This window comes from Dipodomys spectabilis, unplaced genomic scaffold (assembly GCF_019054845.1).
Source record: "Dipodomys spectabilis isolate Male_0828 unplaced genomic scaffold, ASM1905484v1 ptg000002l, whole genome shotgun sequence".
NCBI lineage: Eukaryota > Metazoa > Chordata > Mammalia > Rodentia > Heteromyidae > Dipodomys > Dipodomys spectabilis.
The window spans coordinates 14,776,957-14,795,894 of NW_024870679.1; the positions used below are offsets into that span (position 1 = coordinate 14,776,957).

The 18,938-nt window shown below is 44.7% G+C and overlaps 1 protein-coding gene across 1 annotated transcript in view; it reads right to left on the bottom strand.

Annotated features, from left to right (window-relative positions):
• Slc44a3 (solute carrier family 44 member 3) overlaps positions 1–18,938 on the bottom strand; it is a 60,039-nt gene that overhangs the window by 34,828 nt on the left and 6,273 nt on the right. The window contains exons 4-9 of the mRNA XM_042680126.1: positions 18,737–18,873; positions 17,764–17,857; positions 8,604–8,764; positions 6,930–7,019; positions 5,557–5,681; positions 3,599–3,785 (exon numbers count right to left, since the gene is read on the bottom strand). Of these exons, the coding sequence (XP_042536060.1) occupies positions 3,599–3,785; positions 5,557–5,681; positions 6,930–7,019; positions 8,604–8,764; positions 17,764–17,857; positions 18,737–18,873 (794 nt within the window). The remainder of the gene's footprint in view (positions 1–3,598; positions 3,786–5,556; positions 5,682–6,929; positions 7,020–8,603; positions 8,765–17,763; positions 17,858–18,736; positions 18,874–18,938) is intronic.

Genomic DNA, 18,938 nt, shown 5'->3' on the forward strand with positions numbered 1-18,938 from the left:
GAAAATCTGCTCTAGACTCTCTCGTGCATCTTCCTCTTGTCTCTTTCTTCTTCATAGCCAAATTCTTCAAGATTGTCTATGCTTGCTTCTTCTAATTTTTTTCCCTCCCACCCTCTCCTAACTTACTCCCATCACAATCCCTTTCCTTTCTGCTCTGAAATCATTTTGTGTCATCCAGGTTGCTAAATTCAGTGCATTAGCACTGAAATTTAAACTGAAAACCTTTCTCCTGGATTCCAGGACACCTCTCTCCTCCCCCTCCTACCTACCAGTTACTCCTTTCCCCTTTGATGTTCTTTCCTCATCTCCATAGCATTCTGTGTTGTTGTTGTTGTTTTTCAATGCTGAGGACTCACCTCAGGGCCTTGTGCTCTACCCTTGAGCTCACTGGAGCATATTACCATTGAAACGCTTCAGACCATCCTTGGATTCTTTCTCTTCCCACACTCATTCTAATCTCTTGGTTTTAACTGCTACTTATGAATATTATTTATATATTATTTAAAATATTATGACAGTTGTCCCCCAAAAAATACCCATCTGGGATTTCCTCCTGAACTTCTGAAAGACCAGGGCTGTTTCCAGCCTGATAAGTGCCATCTTCGTCCGTTCTGTTCCTGGGTTAGGGTCCAGCTCCCAGTCTTGTAAAATAACTTCAATTATCTCCTAGATCTCGGCTAATCTTCCCTCCCCGGCCCCCGCCCCCCGACAAATGGTCATTGTCGTTTATACTATGTTCTCAACTATGTCGGGCAGAGCAGAGAAGAACCCAGAAAGCAGAAGCAAGTACTGGACAGTCTGAGGTCAGCACTAGATCCTATGACACAGAGCGTTCAGGGCCTCTCATTTGCATGGCAAATCTCTCCATCTAGGAGGGACTGCATGAAGGTCAATCGGGAAGCACAGAGGACTGATCTGTGGAGGCCCCAGCAGCCCAGACCCCTGAATCTTTGAGAGGAAACCTCTGCCTGACCCTTCAGCCTCCTGTCCAAGCCTGACCCTCTGCCTGTTCCAAGCATGCCGGTTGTCCATCCCTGTGTCCACCTCTTTTAACCACAGCCCGGACCTGCAGGAAATCCCATCCCTCAAGACTCTTGGGCTTCTTGACCACTTTCCTGAACTCCGGGCTTTCCAGCTCAACAGCAGCACCTACTGGATTTCCAGTGTTACTACAGTTTTCACTGTCTTGCATTGGATCTCTTTTGGTTTGGTTTGGTTTTCTCTGAGTTTTGGTTTTCTTGCTAGCTATAGAGCCTAGGCTGGTCCAGCACTTGCTCTATAGACCAGGGTGGCCTCAAACCCACAATATTCCAACCTCAGAGTCCTATGCCCGGCACCTGACATAACAGTGTTTGTCATTGTCACTGCAACTTTGAGGACAGCAAACACATTCCACGTGAACTAAAAAACGCCATCGTTCCAGGGCCTTGAAATGCTCTTCTGAAAAGATCTCCAATGAGGCAGATCACATCAATTACTTAACAGACTCATCAACAGTCCCTGGAGAAATGGCTCCTCGGGGACACACACAGCCCACCTAAGTTCACTAATTCTTGTTTTGGGGTGTTTTTTTTTTCCACATGAAATATCAGTTCAACCAGTTGACCCATGAAAAAGCTCATCAGGACTTACTGACCTACTGAGAGGCACAAGATGGCACACTGCGGAGAGGGCATGCAGGAAGATACGCAGCTGCTATGCCGTGGGCCGTACCCCCACACCCGTTCCCAAGCTCAGTGCGGGCTTCTGAGGAAGGTCACACAGCAGGACCGCCGCTGCTCTCTGTGCAGCCCTGGGGCTGAGCCACTCTGGCACTGGATGAAAGGCCTCGGAGAACAAAGGGCTTCTGTGCACCAGGCAGGGCCGCAGGTGTGTAGAGTCCGGGGCACCCAAGGCCAGTGTCAATCTGGCTTCCACAATGGGCTTCCCCAGGAGGGCAGAGGTCTCTGTCAGCACCTGGTCTGTCTTGGGGCTGTTTCTCTCTGACTTCACCCCAAACTCTTAAGACTGGACCCCTTCTTTGTCTCTGGTCTTGTCTCGACCTCCTCTCCCACTGAGTCCTTTTTGGGCTCTTCCTGTATGTCTGGTCTCCTGTCGATTTTTAGCCAACCTGTGCATAAAGAGGGTTGGCACCTGGCTCTGAAAGGGAGGGGGCAGAAAGAGTCTGAGGCTCTTGGCAAGTGACCTACCTACAGCTGGAGACAAGCACCACCACTCTGTCATGTTCCAAAGGGACAGCAGAAGGTGCTGAGTGCCGAGGTTAGAATCTAGGACACTGCCAACAAAGGCTGGCGTCTGCCATGTGCCAAGGCCCCATTCCTGCTTCTGACCAGGATGGAGATTGCATCAAGCCAGTAGCTAGAAGACTGGTCAACACTGCCATGGTACACAGTGGAGGCCCCCAGCTGTCCTATAATGTCTGCTTCCTTCTTTTCTTTGTAACAGAACCTTGGAAGTTGTTCACTGAAATTACGTGTGTGTGTGTGTGTGTGTGTGTGTGTGTGTGTGTGTGTGTGTATACATGTGCCAGTTCTAGGGTTTGAACTCGGGGACTCTCCCTTAGTTGTGTTGCTCAAGGCTGGAGCCCTACTACTTGAACCACAGCTCCACTTCCAGCTTTTTGGGTGGTTAATTGGAGATAAGAGTCTCACAGACTTTCCTGCCCTGGTTTGTTTTGAACTGAAATCCTCATATCTTAGCCTTCTGAATAGTTAGGATTATAGGCCTGAACCACTGGCTTTCTTGTTTGTTTGTTTTTTCTTTTAATAGTAGGACCTTCTCTGTGAAGGGAGTAATATATATATATTACTATATAGTAATATATATATATATGTTACTATGTATATATTCTAGAATATGGTTGCACTGTGTGTGTGTGTGTGTGTGTGTGTGTGTGTGTGCTCATCTGGTCCTACTCCCAAACGAAACAAATTAGACTGTGGGGATGGGGCTTACAAACCTATACTGTAACAATATAATCTATGTTGTATAATCTATCATCTATACTGTATAATACATCAAAACTGACTCTGGAATACCTCTAGTGGAGAAACAGTGCTTCGATCTGCCAGGAGGCTGGAGGATAGATACAGTATTGTCTTCTCAGAACCTAAGCGACCTGAGCTCCTGTATGCACAGGCTTTAAACTTATTCTGGCCTTGCTGGGCACAAACTTAACAGAATCTCACCAGGGCTCCGCATCTCCTGCGCTCTGCATCTCCCGCTACCGATTTGATGAAGGCTGGCGCGTGACCTCAGCTTACCCTGAACCCTGGAGCCATTGGGTCATTTCTTTCTATCAGCCTCGGTGTACCCTGCTGTCATGGTTCCCAAAGCTCTCAGTGCTTAGTGGGATTCTTCTTTCACAAAACACAATCCCAGCTGATAGAAAAGTAAACAAACAAAAAGAATTTCCAGCTCTACCTCGTGCCAGAGCTTCAACACCATGCGTGTCCATCAGATGCCCCTGGCTGCACAAGGGGCATGGTGCCCACTGGGCCAGGCCGGTGTGTGTGTGTGTGTGTGTGTGTGTGTGTGTGTGTGTGTGCACATGTGTACAGGGTTCTCATGGGGTGGAACTTCACCCGCCGTCCCTTACCGGCAGTGCCCAGGCTCAGCAGCACAGCCACCCAGAGGACCCAGAAGAACAGGAGGATGGTGAATGTCCACAGTGGCTGGAAGAGGAGGAAAGGAGAGGCGCCGAGGGCTCGGTGAGTGATGTGGAATAGCTCGACTGTCCATTTTATTCTCTTTCTGATGCCATAGATCAAGATGAGCAGAACTGCCTGGTGAGAAAGGAACGTGAGTGAATCATTTCAGAACAGCTTGGACTGGGTAGAGCTGAAAGCAAACCCCACTATTCTACAGACGGTTTAGCGAACAGCTTTTCACAGCGTCTCAGGTAACTGAACAGATAGATTCTCACACACCAATGAAACACCTACTATGTGCTGGTCTCCTACATGAGGCCTTATGCAAGGCCTGTCCCTTCCTAGAGGAGCTCATAGTCTGGTCAGAGAGGAAGGAAAATAAGAAGACAGTCCCTTGGGTCAAGAAAGTTTTTTCTTTTCTTTCCCTTCCCTTCCTCTCTCCCTCCCTTTCTTTCTTCCTCCCTCCTTCCCTCCCTCCCTCTCACCCTTCTTCCTTCCCTCCCTCCCTCCCTCCCTTCCTTCCTTCCTTCCTTCCTTCCTTCCTTCCTTCCTTCCTTCCTTCCTTCCTTCCTTCCTTCCTTCCTTCTTTTCTCTCGTCCTTCCTTTCTCTTTTTTTCTCTTTCTTCCCTTCCTTTCCTTCTCCCTTCCTTCCTACCCCCCTCCTCCATCTCTCTCTTTCTAGTACAGTAGCTTGAACTCAGGGCCTGACTGTTGTCCTTAAGCTACGAACTCAAGGCTAAAGGCTGGTGTTTTTTTCTCATTTGAGCCATAGATCTACTTCTGCTTTACCTATTATTTTTTGGTGGTTAATTGGAGGTAAGAGTTTCACAGATTTAAACATTCCCCTCCCTCATGACCCCAGTTCTTTGTCTATAAAAGCTGAAGCCCATATCTGTAGCCTGAAAGACAGCTAAAGATGGGCTGATCTGGTGTCTTCCCATGGCTGCTGCCTATGCCAAGTCATAATGCTACCCTTCACCATAATTTCTTTTAAAGAATTTTTTTTGGGGGGGTCTGGTTGTGGGGCCTGAACTCTGGGCCTGGGCGCTGTCCCTTAGCTCTTCAACTCAAGGGTAGCGCTTTACCACTTGAGCTACAATGCCACTTCCGGCTTTTTTCTTTTTGCTTATGTGGTGCTGAAGAATTGAATCCAGGGCCTCATGCATGAAAGGCAAGCACTCTACCACTGAAATACCTTCACAGCTCCAGCTATAATCTCTTTATTGGGCATACAAGGGTGAGCTTGCTGGATCTGACTTGGGGAATTCCTGGAGTTTGAACCTGGGTTCTAAGACGCTTGTTTCAATGTCATCTAGACAGTGATCAGAATGAGTCATGCTTGTCAACCTCTCTCCCCTACCAACCAGTCTCTGCTGTGAGTTTGCCTGTTTTCAGCCAGAGAGTTCACAGAGGAGGCAACAGGTTCTGTGGAAACCAAAGTAATTCGGCCCTAGGCCAGCTTGGAAACAAAGGTCTCTGTGTGTTCTAGACCAGCAGGAGAGCCGGCCTCTATTGGCTGCAAAGCATGCCACTCCTCATAAACAGGAAATGGGATAGGTCATAAGTCTGCCCCCTCCCTCTCCACCTTGCAGCCCTGTGGGATTAAAAATTATACAGGGGCAAAAATTTAACAAATCAATCTCTGGGAAATAGATGGCAGACATGACATGGAAAGAGATAAAGACCATTGTATCATATTTGTGTGTGTGTGTGTGTGTGTGTGTGTGTGTATGCAAGTTTTGATTTATTCCTATTGAGGCATCTGAAATCCATAGAAGACACCAAACAAATCATGCTAGCATATTCTGGGGGTGAAAGAAGATTCAGTGCTAGTTGTTTGGGGCTAGAACCCAACGATTTGGCTATCAGCGCTTTGGCTGGCTACTCATGACATGGCATTTCTTACCGTGATAACTGTGGCCACCACCGCGAAGCCCAGCACATACTTCATATTCTCCTTTTCTGTGTCCAGTTCTATGCTCGGGTCATTGGTATAGTCATAATATAGCCACCACAAGACACCACAAACAACTAGAAGAAAAAACATCCTCATGGAACCAACCCCACACCACCATTCCTGCATGGTGAAGCCCACATGGAGGTCAACCAGATGACCCTGCCCTGGAGGCAGGACTAAAATTCCTAGGACTTGATAGTCAGCAGCTGCCCTCTGGAGGAGCTGAGGAGACCTCGGACAGACTAAAGAAGACCCACCTAGGATGGCTGCCAGTCTCTGGGAGATCCAAGAAGGTAACTCCAGAACATAGAGGTCTAGCCTAATACAGATGGGGGCTGGGTATGAGCAGGAAGGAAACTATATGAATGGACAGGATGGTGAGAGGAACGCTAGCTTCCAAAGTCCACATTGTTCAAATAAGTGTAATGACAACCTAGATGGTGGCCTCTTACCCATCAGCCCTTGGGAATCATGCAAATGAGAGCCCCATTTGGAGGCTAGTCTGACACTGCAGATGCATAGCAGTAACTATAGGGAAGGTCAGCGTTGGTGTCTACCTTTATAAGTCATAGCCCCTGTTCTCCACCACAGGGTCTATTATGGCTTGAGTTTGAAATATTCTCCCTCACATTCATGGATTAAAGGTTTGGTCCTCTGCTTACAGGGCTACAGAGGGGTGGTGTAAACATTAGAAGGCCAGGCTTGGTTGGAAAAAGAAGGCCACTGGGTGGATTCTTGACAGGTACATTGGGACCCTGACCCCATCCTCTGACACGCTGCTTCCTGGCTGTAAAAAGTGAGCAGCTTTCCTCTCCCACATGCTTCCTGCCATAAGAACACGGACTAACCAAAGGCCCAGAAACAAGAGTGGAGTGATGATGGGTTGAAACCTCTGAGACTGAGATCCAAATTAAATCTCCCCTCGTTTGAAGTTGATCTTCTGAGGCATTGGTCACAGTGATGGAAAATGGACTAACATGGGACATGAGGGCTCTCTGGGCCTGACTTTCTCATACGTACCCCAACAGGACTGGCCGAGGTACCCCTAAGGCTCCATTTAGCTAAAAACATGTCAACATTTCAGCTCTTCATTCCACTCAAGGCTGGTGCTCTACCACTTGGAACCACACACAGTTCCACTTGTGGCTTTTTGTTGGTTAATGGAGGATAAGAAGGGTCTCACAGACTTTCCTGCCCAGGTTGACTTGGAGAGCCTCAGCTTAATGATGCAATTCTATACTTCATGGAAAGGCTTTTCATTTCCTCAAGAAGAAATCAGTCAGGTAGAAATACTTACATAGCAATCAGGTAGAAATACTTACATAGCAATCCCAAAATAACCAGCGAAATGACAATGTGCACCAGAAGAGTGGTGATGAAGCGGAAGGTGAACAGCATGGCCAGGGCCAAGGCTGAAAAAGAAAGTAGGACACGTAAAGGCCCCAGACAGGGCGTCACTGGGGCTGTGATGGCCAAGCCCTGCCGAAAAGCAAGGGCCCACAGGCTTCCCCTAACCTCAAATATCTCAGGACGTACACCAAGCACCAAGTGAAGTGACAGGATGCCCTTAGCCCCGATTTGAAACAGTTACTTCACTCAGCCACAGAAAGCTGCACTCGGAAAGGGCCAGTCTTCTTTGGCAATTAAAATTAAGAGCTGGCACTGGTGGCTCATGCCTGTAATCTTAGGTACTCAGGAGGCTGAGATCAGAGGGCCTTCGTTCAAAGCCAGCCCAGGCAGCAAAATTGTGAGACTTTTATCTTCAACAAACTACTCAGAAAAAGCCGGGAGTGGCGAGTGGCACTGCGGCTCAAGTGGTAGAGCATTAGCTTTGAGCAAAAAAAGAAGCTCAGAGACAGCGCCCAGGCCCCGAGTCCAGGCCTTACAACTGACAAAAATTAAATAAAATTAAAGGGTTTGGAGATTTAGTTCAGTGGAAAAGCATTTGGCTGGCAAATGTAAGGCCCTGCATTTGGTCCTCAGCTCTGCAAAAATTAAATTAAATTAAAAATAAGTTGCTACTTCCAAACTCCCAAATGATTTTTGTTGTTGTTGTTGGTCGTGGGGCTTGAACTCTGGGCCTGAGTGCTGTCCCTTAGCTCTTCAGCTCCTAGCACTCTACCACTTGAGCCATAGTGCCACTTCTGGCTTTTTTTCCTGTTTATGTAGTGCTAAGGAATCAAACCCAGGGCCTCATGCATGCAAGGCAAGCGCTCTACCACTGAGCCACCTTCCCAGCCCCTAAACACTTTAGTTAGTAAGCACTTTAGAATAGTAAGCTATTCTGTGCAAAAGAAGGTATTTATTTTCAACTATTTGGGCCTTTAGGATTATGAATCTGTCTAAATAGTTCAGTAAATCTATAAATATAAATGATTATCTTTCTAAATTAAAAAAGATGGCATATCGACATTTCAAGGCAGAGCCTGGTAGTGTCAGGTTTGGAATCAGACAGATGTGGGTGTGGGTCACAGCCCCACACCTGCCCCGTCTTGTAATCTAAAGCGGGCACATGCCTCTCAGGAGCTGGACACACAGGCATGTGGTCTAGCCTGTTCACACGGATGTATACCCTTCCCTCTCTTGCTTACTAAGCAGCCCTCTGATCTGGCTGACCTACAGGCAGAAGACATATTGATCAGGAGACGTGGCTTCTGGCCCCCTGATGGTCATACTCTTCATGGCCAGTTTACAAACAGGCCATCTGCTTTGTGCTGTCCATCCCGTATGCAGAGTTGAGGACCATGGACACTAGAGGCCAGGGAATACATTAGAGCAGTTCCACCAGAGTGTCTTCTTAACCGAGCTAGTCTTCTTCCAATCCTACCGCCCCTTCCCCTTGAGCCTGAAACATCAAAAGTATCTCTCTAAAGAAAGTAAGCATGAACTTTTATATCGAAGTCAGAAAGCTAAAGTTCTCACTAAGCTCATCTACAAGGGCTAGACATGGTGGCACTCTACAACCAATTAATAAAATAAAATGAGCTGAAAATTACCTAATGCGAGAAGACACAGGCCAAGGATGGTGCCTCTTCCTGACATGATTCCACTTAGAATTCGATGGAGTGTGTCCACGTCGTTGATCAAAACGGACGCAAACAGGGAATAGCACTCGGGCGTTTGCGGGATACAACGATTAAACAAAGGAAAGGACTTGCTAAAAATGAAAGAGTTGATGGTGAACGTGTTTAATTATTTATCATTTGAAAAGATATTTACTCAACATCTTTAACAGCCAATAAAATGTAAGATCTGTAGTAATGAAGAGTTTGGGAACCTGTTGGCAAAGTATATGGTAGAGAGCCAGGCAGCCTGCCCTGGCTCTGGGATGAGCTGGTGTCTGAAGGAGAAGCTGACAATGGAAATCTGTGGAAGACAAAAATCAAAACTTGAGGGACAGACAGCATTTTTTCTTTTTCTTTTCAGGGTCTTAACATATGGGAAGTTAAGTGTTCTGCTTCTGAACAACATCCCTAGTCAGAAGGATGTTTAAAAATTATTTTTCTTTCTTTTTTTCTATTAAAAAATTCTAAGACAGGAAGTGGCGCTGTAGCTCAATTGGTAGAGCTCTCGCCTTGAGTTGAAGAGCTGAGGGACAACGCCCAGGCACAGAGTTCAAGCCCCACGACCGACAAAAAAAAAAACAACAATTCTAAGACAGGTTCTAAGGGGGCTCATGTCTGTACTCTTAACAACTCATGAGGCTGAAATCTGGAGGATCACAGTTAGAAGCCAGCCTAGGCAGAAGAGTTGGGAAAGCTCCATCTCAAAAATAATCAGCAAGGGGCTGGGAAGATGGCTCAGTGGTAGAGCGCTTGCCTTGCATGCCTGAAGCCCTGGGTTCGATTCCTCAGCACCACATAAGCAAAATGAAGAAAGCCAGAAGTGGCACTGTGGCTCAAGTGGTAGAGCGCTAGCCTTGAGCTGAAGAGCGGAGGGACAGCGCCCAGGCCCAGAGTTCAGGCCCCACAACCAGATCCCCCCCCCCAAAAAAAAATCAGCAAAAATCTAGGCTGCAGGCAGAGCTCAAGCGCTAGAGTGCCAGCTGAAAAAGCAAGCCCAACAAGCATGAAACCCTGAGTTCAAAGTCAACTTCCACCAAATAACAAACAAATAAATGTTTATATTTAAAGACGCAATATATAAATGTATCTACTTAAGGTATACAGTAGTAAAAAATACCATTATGAAATGGTTACTTCGGTGAAGCCAATGGACACATGCATTGTGCATATACTTATCAGTTTTTATAAGAGCATGTAAGATTTACTGGCAACAAATTTCAGGTTTAGAGTTTAGTAGAACTAATGAATGCCAGCATCAGCTATATCTCTAGAATTTATTCATCCCAGACAACTGAAATTGGTACTCTTGGTATAACATCTCTTTCTCCAACTCCCTGATCTTAGTAACCAGCATTTTTCTGTTTTCATGAACTTGAACTTTTTAGATTCTATACCTGACAATGTGTCTTTTTGCCCTTCTGTGTCTGGCTTATTTCATGAAACATAATGGCTTCCAGATTCAGCCATGTTGCAAATGTCAATGTTCCCACCTCTTCTTCCTCCCCTTCCTCCTTTTTTAATTTGAGTCACATCTCATAGTATATATAAACCACATTTTCTTTATGATGCGTAACACTTTTGACTCTGTTGGCCCCTCCTAGACCACCAATTCTAACATAAGAATCATGTTTCTGTAAGAATAGTTACTAACGGTACCTGACCCAACTAGAAGCTGAATTAAATCAGTGACAGCCTCTTCAGAAAGGCAAGCAAGACTTCCTGTAAACAGAGTGCTTAATAAATGCATAAACATATAACTGACACCTTGAGTTAGATGCAAAACCAACCTTTTTGTGTAGTCCTTTCCTAGGGTAGAAAAATACCCCAGAACAAACTTTTTTTCTCCTCTTTTTGTGTGGCTTGAACTCAGGGCCTGGGAATTGTCCCTGAGCTTTTTTGCTCAAAGCTAGCACTCTACCACTTTGAGCCACAGCACCACCTCTGGTTTTCTGGTGGTTAATAGGAGATAAGAAGCTCACCGACTTTCCTGCTTGAGGTTGGCTTTGAAATGGGATCTTCAGATTTTAGTCTCTTGAGTAGCTAGGATTACAGGTGTGAGCCCCCGGCTCCAGAATAAACTTCTTTAAGAATCTTTTCTCTTCCTCTCCCCCTCTCTCTCCCCGTCTCCCTTCTTCTCTCCCTCTCCCTCTGTCCCTCTCTTTCTCTCCCTACTTTCTCTCTTTCTCTTTCTTCTTTCTTTCTCCCCTCCCTCCCCCCTTCCCCCCTCTCTTTCTTTCTTTCTTGTCAGTTGTGGGGCTTGAACTCAGGACCTGGGTGCTGTCCCTGAGTTCTTTTGCTCAAAGCTAGTGCTCTACCACTTGAGTGGCAGTGTCACTTCCAGTTTTCTGCTGGTTAACTGGAGATATGAGTCTCATGGACTTTCCTGCTTGGGCTGGTTTTGAACCTTGATCCTTAGACCTCAGGTTCCTGAGTAGCTAGGATTACAGGCATGAGCCACTGGTGCCCAGCTCAAAATCTTTTTTTTTTTTTTGCCAGTCCTGGGGCTTGAACTCAAGGCCTGGGCACTGTCCCTGAGCCTCTTTGTGCTCAAAGCTAGTGCTCTACCACTTGAGCCACAGCATCATCTCCAGCTTTTTTGAGTAGTTTACTGGAGAGAGAGTCTACATAGGCTGGCTTTGAACCGATCCTCAGACCTCAGCCTCCTGAGTAGCTAGGATTACAGATATGAGCCACCAGTGCCCAGCTCAGCTCAGGAATCTTAATGCAGCCACAAATACCTTCACAGTATCCTGATCTTCTTTTTGCTCCCCATGGACCTCAAAGGGTTAAAAAACAATCCCAACTTAACAATGCCAAATTACCTAACACATTGCTAAACCTCCCCAAAGTTATCAACCATCTTGTGAAATGTATGAAGGTGAAGTGAAGGAGTACTCATTTGAAGAGAGCAAATACATGACTTCAGAAACTTCCAATGAAGCACCACCTCAAATGCACATGAGCCTTCCTCAGAGGTGACAACATCACAGAATTAGCATTCTGAAGAGGGGCTTCAAAGAAGACCAATGGAATAGAAGACATTTTTAAAATTAAATTTCTGAAGATACAAAAGCATTCACATTGCTAAAACGCCCTGAGAAACTGCCTCCTCCTCCCCTCCCTGAGCGTATTTCTTGAATAGCATTCCAGTGAGCATATGGAAATGAAGCAGGAAAGCTAAATGGATTCTTGCAGCTGAGATCAAAGATAACACAATTGCACTCCAAAAATGAGAGGCCAGACCCTGGCTATGCAGAGCTTGCCCCAAAATGAGGTAGAAGGGCTGGAGTTTTCTTTTCTTTTTTTTTTTTTTTTTAATGATTTTTTATTGTGAAAATACTGTACAGAAGGGTTACAGTTACATGAGCAAGGCAATGAGTATATTTCTTATCAAGCATTCTTGACTCCTTTGTTTTTCCCCGACCATCCCTTCCCTCCCACTTCCACAACTATACTCTCCCCGCCTAAATTGTAAAGTTTGATGTTCAACAGTGTCTTGTACATCTCATTGTTACAATGGGTCAACCTGTATCCCTATTTAAACATTTTGTTTTTTCCTTCCCCTTCCCAAATTATACTGACATCAAATACAGTGAAAACAGGAGTTATACCATGGGAGCGGAACACACAAAGCAACAACAACAACAAAATCATATGGTACCTTATAACTACATTAGAAACAATAGCAAGAAAGAAAAAACCACTTGTGTCCCTATCTTGAGGTTCATTTTGCTTAACATCATCTTATTTGGTCATATGTACATCGCTTTTGACCTTTTCTGCTTGTCCCAGACATATACTAGTTATTGCAAATAAGGGAAACCATGGGACCTATGTTTCTTTGGACCTGGCTTACTTCACTTAATATAATTTTTTCCAAGTCTTTCCATTTCCTAACAAATGGGACGATGTCATTCTTTCTTTTTTTGGGGGGGGGGAGATCCGGTTGTGGGGCCTGAACTCTGGGCCTGGGCGCTGTCCCTCAGCTCTTCAGCTCAAGGCTAGCGCTCTACTACTTGAGCCACAGCGCCACTTCTGGCTTTTTTTTTTTTTTTCTGCTTATGTGGTGCTGAGAAATCGAACCCAGGGCCTCATGCATGCAAGGCAAGCGCTCTACCACTGAGCCACCTTCCCAGCCCCGATGTCATTCTTTCTGATGGAGGCATGGAATTCCACTGTGTATATATACCAATGTGTATATATACCACATTTTCTTGATCCATTCATCTACTGAGGGGCATCTGGGTTGGTTCCAGATCTTAGCTATGGTAAATAATGCTGCAATAAACATAGTTGTGCTGGTAGCTTTAGTATGGTCTTGTTTGTGATCATTTGGGTAAATGTCCAAAAGTGGGATTGTTGGGTCATAGGGGAGCTCTATGTGGAGTCTTTTGAGGAACCTCCATACTACTTTCCAAAGTGGTTGAACAAGTTTACATTCCCACCAACAATGCAGTAGGGTTCCCTTCTGGCCACATCCCCTGGCTGGAGTCTCACCCACCCCCCTCCACCCACAGAGAGCACAAAAGGCACTGGGATTTGGTTAGAAGAGCATTTTAAAACATAAACCTTTCATTCTGGACTCATGTTAGAGTTACAGAAAAACCTTGAGGATGGAACAGAGAGTCCCAGTGTGGATTCACTCACTTCCAGTGATGTTCACATCTCTGTAACCACAGCAAACTTGTGAACATTAGACTTAACCTCGGTGCTCTGCTGTTCCCTAAACTATAGTCTTCATTTGGTCCTCCCCATCTCCCTCTCCCTCCTCCTTCTACTTTTTTCTTCTTCCTCTTCCTCCTCCTCCTTCTTCTTTCCTGTTCCAGGATCCAATTAAGGCATGTATATATCACGTCTCCTCTTTGGTTGTGATTTGTTGTGATTTCCTTGTTTCTCATGATGTTGACCTTTATGGAGATTCCTCTCAGGTATTTTGTAAAATGTCCCTCAGTTGTCATGAATTCCATCATGTTTTCTTGCAAGCACACTGGGAAAGGGTCTCCAAAGAAGCCAGGCACCATCTCACGAAATCCCAGCAGGAAGTATCATTAGTGGAAGGGAATCACTTTTTCTCTGTCACACTATCTTTGGATGAGGGTCACTAAGTCTTGTCCACATTCTAGGGGAGGGAAATTAAACTCCACTTCCCTGAGATTGAAGTATTTATATCATTTGAGAGTCCTCTGTATTATAATTCAGTACAATCATTGATTGGCTATTAAGCTTTCCAGCTTGACTTCTGTGTCCTCTGGACATGATCCATGCTCTGTATTATTAGTTGTTGTGGTCATCTTCTTCCTCCTCCTCCTCTCTCTCCTCTTCTTCTCTCTCTTCCCCCTCCAGCCATTTATAATCTCATCATATTTTCACGTTGAGAAAATGGTTTTTATGAAGTTGATGTCTTTCCTGAGTTATTATGAGAGGTCTCTTCTTTTTTATTTGATAGAAAAATTAATTTCTCAAGAATTGCAACTATTTGCATAGTAATTTTATTTCTTCTGCTTTTGTTATGTGAAAAATATTTTTATGTTTCAGGTTTTTTTTTCTTTTTGTTTTCTGCTTTGTGCTGATCCTGGGGCTTGAACTCAGGATCTGGGTGCTGTCCCTGAACTTCTTTTTACTCAAGGCTAGTGCTCTACCACTTGAACCACAGCTCCACTTAGTTTTTTTTTTTTAGTAGTTTATTGGAGATAAGAGTCTTATGACTTTTCTGCCTGGGTGGGCATCAAATTGTGATCTTCAGGTCTCAGCATCCTGAGTAGCTAGGATTACAGGTGTGAGCCACCAGTGCTCAGATCTGTTTCATTTCACACAGGTTTAAGATAATTATAAGCCTTTCCTATTCTTGAGTTATGAAAGAATTCTTCTTTGGCTTCCAGCACTTTTGGTTTCATCTTATCAATTAAATTATTCTTTTTTTGTTTGTGTGTGTCACAGTACAGGGCTGAGCTCAGCGCTTCAAGCTTTTCTCCTCTATTCTGCTCAAGGCTGGTGCTGTAGAACTTGAGTCACAGCATCAATTCCAGTGTTTTTGCTGGTTAACTGGAGATAAGAGTCTCCCAGATTTGTCCCCTTCGGTTGGTGCAAACCACAATCCCCACATCTCAGCCTCCTTAGTATCTAGGATTACAGGCAGGAGCCACTAGCACCTGATTTATGCATGAAAACCCTCCATGTATGGGATTAAGTTTGGCTGTACCAATATCAGTTGTTTATCATGTACTTTAGTAGCTAATTCCAAATGCTAGTTTCATTGTATACTAAATTTCTGCTGATACTTCTATTGAAATCATGATAAATTTATATACCAACAAATAACATTTTTATAATGTAGAAAGAAATTACATGTTTAAAATGCTGAATTTTGGTGGGCCCCGGTGGCTCACACCTGTAATCTTTGCTAATCAGAAGACTGAGATCTGAGGATTATAGTTTGAAGCCAGCCTGGGCAAGAAAGTCTGTGAAACTCATATCTCCTATTAACCACTAAAAAGCCAGAAATGGTGCTGTGACTCAACTGGTACAACACTAGCCTCGAACAAAAAAGCCATTGCATACAAACCCCATAAACAGTACGAGGTTGGGGGGTGGGGAGAGAAAGAGAGAGAGAGGTATGCTATAGTAACATGGCCAACAGAGGAAGAAGAAACAATTAGTGTAGTCAAAAGACATATCTAGAAAATGTTCTTTGGCCCATAGGCCTCTTCTCATGTTTTTTAGCTTTTAAATCTTGGCCCCACCCTTCCACAATAAATATGATAATCTCCCTATTAAACAAACACTTGCCTTGTGGAGAGAAAGGAAATGGAGTCCTTGGGTCTGTGTCTGTTCCCCTCACTCCATCCAAGAAAGACCAATCAACACTTTTGCTTCCATCTGAACAGTAAGTATTGGAAAGGTCTATGTGTGAGGGTGGATAGGGCTAGGCCTGGCTTGAAAGGCAGAGCAGCTGGCTATCCATAGACACATGGCACATGTCATTTCCCCTCCCACTTTGGTATGAGCCAATTGGCAGTGCAATTGAGCTACCCGTCTAGCTTGGGCTGTTTTTCCTGGGCTGTGGAAGCAAACATGGACACTGCTTGGGTTTGAATGTCAGCTTCCATTTGCTGGTGTTATGACCTTCATTTTTCTAGGCATCCATCTTCTCAACTGTGAAACAGGCTTGGGAAACTACCCCAACATCCCAGAGCATCTGCGAGGCCCGAGGGTGTCAACTCACGACAAGAGCATAGAGAAGTACATGGCAGGTGCCAAGAGCGCGATCAGCACTTGCCACACCTGTGGTTGGTATCAGAATGGAAGCTTCTCATGGGATCCCAGCTGGCCTTCACTTACAGGAGGAGAAAGGGTTACCCAACACCACTGACAATATCCATCACCTACTCCACTGGCAAGTACTGTTACAAGTAGAGGTCCCAAAACATCTTTCTTTCCAAGTGCTAAATAATAAATAGAAAATACCAGTATCTTCCAACCCCTGGATTCAGGGTTTTTTTTATTGTTGTTGTTTTGTTGTTTTTTTGTTTTTGTTTTTTTACCAAGACAGGTTTTGGATAGCTGACAATAGCCATATTATCTTTAAAAAAAGATATTACCTATTATGTATCTTACATATACATAATATCTACATAATACCATGCAGATATGATATTGAATGTTTAGCTTTAAAAACATATTTATGGAAGAGAGTAAACACTCTCCTTTGCAAATAATTCTTACCTCCTACAATTACACAAGCATTACTTTGAGGAAACAGTTTCACCAAGATGGCTACTTAGAGTCATCCACTACACAGTTAAAATCTACTTGAGTCTTTTTTAAGCACTTGAAAGGTTACTTTCAGCCAGTTAGAAAATCATGGAATCTATATACATATATAATATACACACAGACACACATCTATACACAAATACACACATTAGTCATTCATAGACATGCTCACACACATAAACATACACACACATAAGCATATCTGCACATATATACACAGATGCATACAGATACATATTGCAGTACTACGGATTCAACCCAGGAATCTCTATATATATGGTAGGCAAGTACTCCATGTCTGAACTACATTCTCAGCCTTCTTTTTGAGACAGGGTGTAACATTGTAGCCCCTTCTGGCCCCAGACCAGACCCTCTTGCCTGTGCCTCTTGGGTTCTGGGATTACAGGTGTGAACCTTCATGGCAGACTGAAATAAATTATTGTTTAAGTACATTACAATAGGAACTATTTAATAAATCATTTGTAGCAAGCAGGGAGTCTTATAAGATTTCTGTTTTGGTGGCAATAAATTGTTTAGTTTCTCTAAGGACTAAGTGTGCACCATTTATCCCAGCAACCACTGCTCCCTCCCTGATTCAACGCTACAAATAATGTGTGCACACACAAATAAAAGTTCATCCAAGATCTTCTTAATAAGGACTTGTACTTCCTGTGTTCATTGAGATGAAGAGTGTGCCTTGCCCTCTCTCTTTGCCTGGGAAAGAATCTAGAACTATAAAATCTACCTAAATAGCAGGGTGCCAGTGGCTCAGCCTGTAAGCCTAGCTACTCAGGAGGTTGAGCTCTGAGGATCACAGTACAAAGCCAGATGTAGCAGGAAAGTCCACGAGACCCTTATCTCCAATTAACCACCAGAAAACCAGAAGTGGTGCTGTAGCTCAAAGCAGTAGAGCACTAGCCTTGAGTGCAAAAGCTCAGAGATAGCAGTCAGGCCCTGAGTTTAAACTCCACGACCGACTCAAAAACTACCCGTGTGCATTTGCAATGAACAAATAACGGTAGAAGACTACCTTGTAATAACTGGAGAAGATAATATATACCCCAGTTAACAACCAATCATTGGGTGCATAGATTCTCTTTTGCTTGCTCTAGTGTTGCTGTTTGAGGACTGCCCATATCTTTATTGTTCACAGTTTTCCTCCTTATTTAGTCACTGTCCATTGTGTAAATTACAAATAATCTTCCCGGTCTGCTCCTGGCTCTGTAGATTGTAAGCTCCCTGCGGGCAGGGGCTGAGCCTCCTATCCCATTTGTGCTTCCCCAGTGCCTAGCTGGCTGAAGGATAAGGAAGTGCTTACCTTGGAGGAACCGGTAGCCTGGGACACAGTGCTCCTGCATTTGGACTCTGGGTATAGTTGAAGAAATTCAAGCTATAGACACACAGGAAAGACCCTGGAAGCAGAAAATATGCAGACTGAAGGATTTCAGATAGGCCCTATCACACAGCTGTAGAAAGCACAGGATCTACATATAAGACCAGACATTCAATCTGAAGTTGAGTTGGAATGAGTCTCCCTCCCTTCCTCCTTCTCTCCTGCTCTCCTTCCCTCCCTCCTTCTCTTTCTCCCTCTTCCTTCTCTCTCATGCTCTCTCTCTTTCTACAAATCCAGATTCAACGCTAAAAACTAAGTGTTTGGTACTAACGTAATTTGAAGTTATTTGAAGAAAGTATATTTTGGGAGCTTGATCATTTTAACTTTAGTTTTGAAGATACTGATTGGAATCTGGCACTCCATATTTCGCAGATAAAATTCACAGCAGGTTGTGCCACATGTCCTTAATTTTCCTTTGTTGGTTTATAATATGAATCTGAACGGTGGGCTCACAGCAAGGGTCTGGCTGTATTTGTGTTGCACACAAATGCTTCTGAGAACAAGTTGAGACTACTCTGTTACTCAATGAATCTGGGCAATCTAATTCAGAGAATCTGATTATAAGCATTCCAGCCCAAAGCCATTGGGCTCTAAGTGTCTGCTCTTCCCTTTTAAGGCCTCTACGGAAGCCAGAGAAAACACCTGCAGAGAAGACTGGGTTCTAGAAAAGCCCGACAGACCTGAATGAAATGGCACAAGCTCCTAATAAAAAAACAAACAAACAAACAACAAAAAAAAAACACAAGGCCTTCACCACACAGGAAGAGGCAGCTGCAAGCAGGGAGAGTTGGAAGCCTTCTAGAGACCGCAGTGCTGGGTAACTTATCCATCCGGGTCCCTCCAAGTTACTGGGCCATGGGAGTGTGAAGGGAGTGTGGGCTGGTCCCTCGGTGCCTACCGCTGGTGTTGGCAAAGAGCTGAATCTCTTCCAAGGTGTCCAGTTGCTCTTCGGGACAGCTGGAGACGCAGAGGGCAGTGGAGGCAAGCCTCCTGCCTTGGACTGCCACGTCGCAGGAATTCATGAAGAACACGTGTCTGAGGAGATGGGTGGGAGAGAGGCTTGTCTCAAGGCATGGGCTCTGATTGATCTGAAGTGGTGC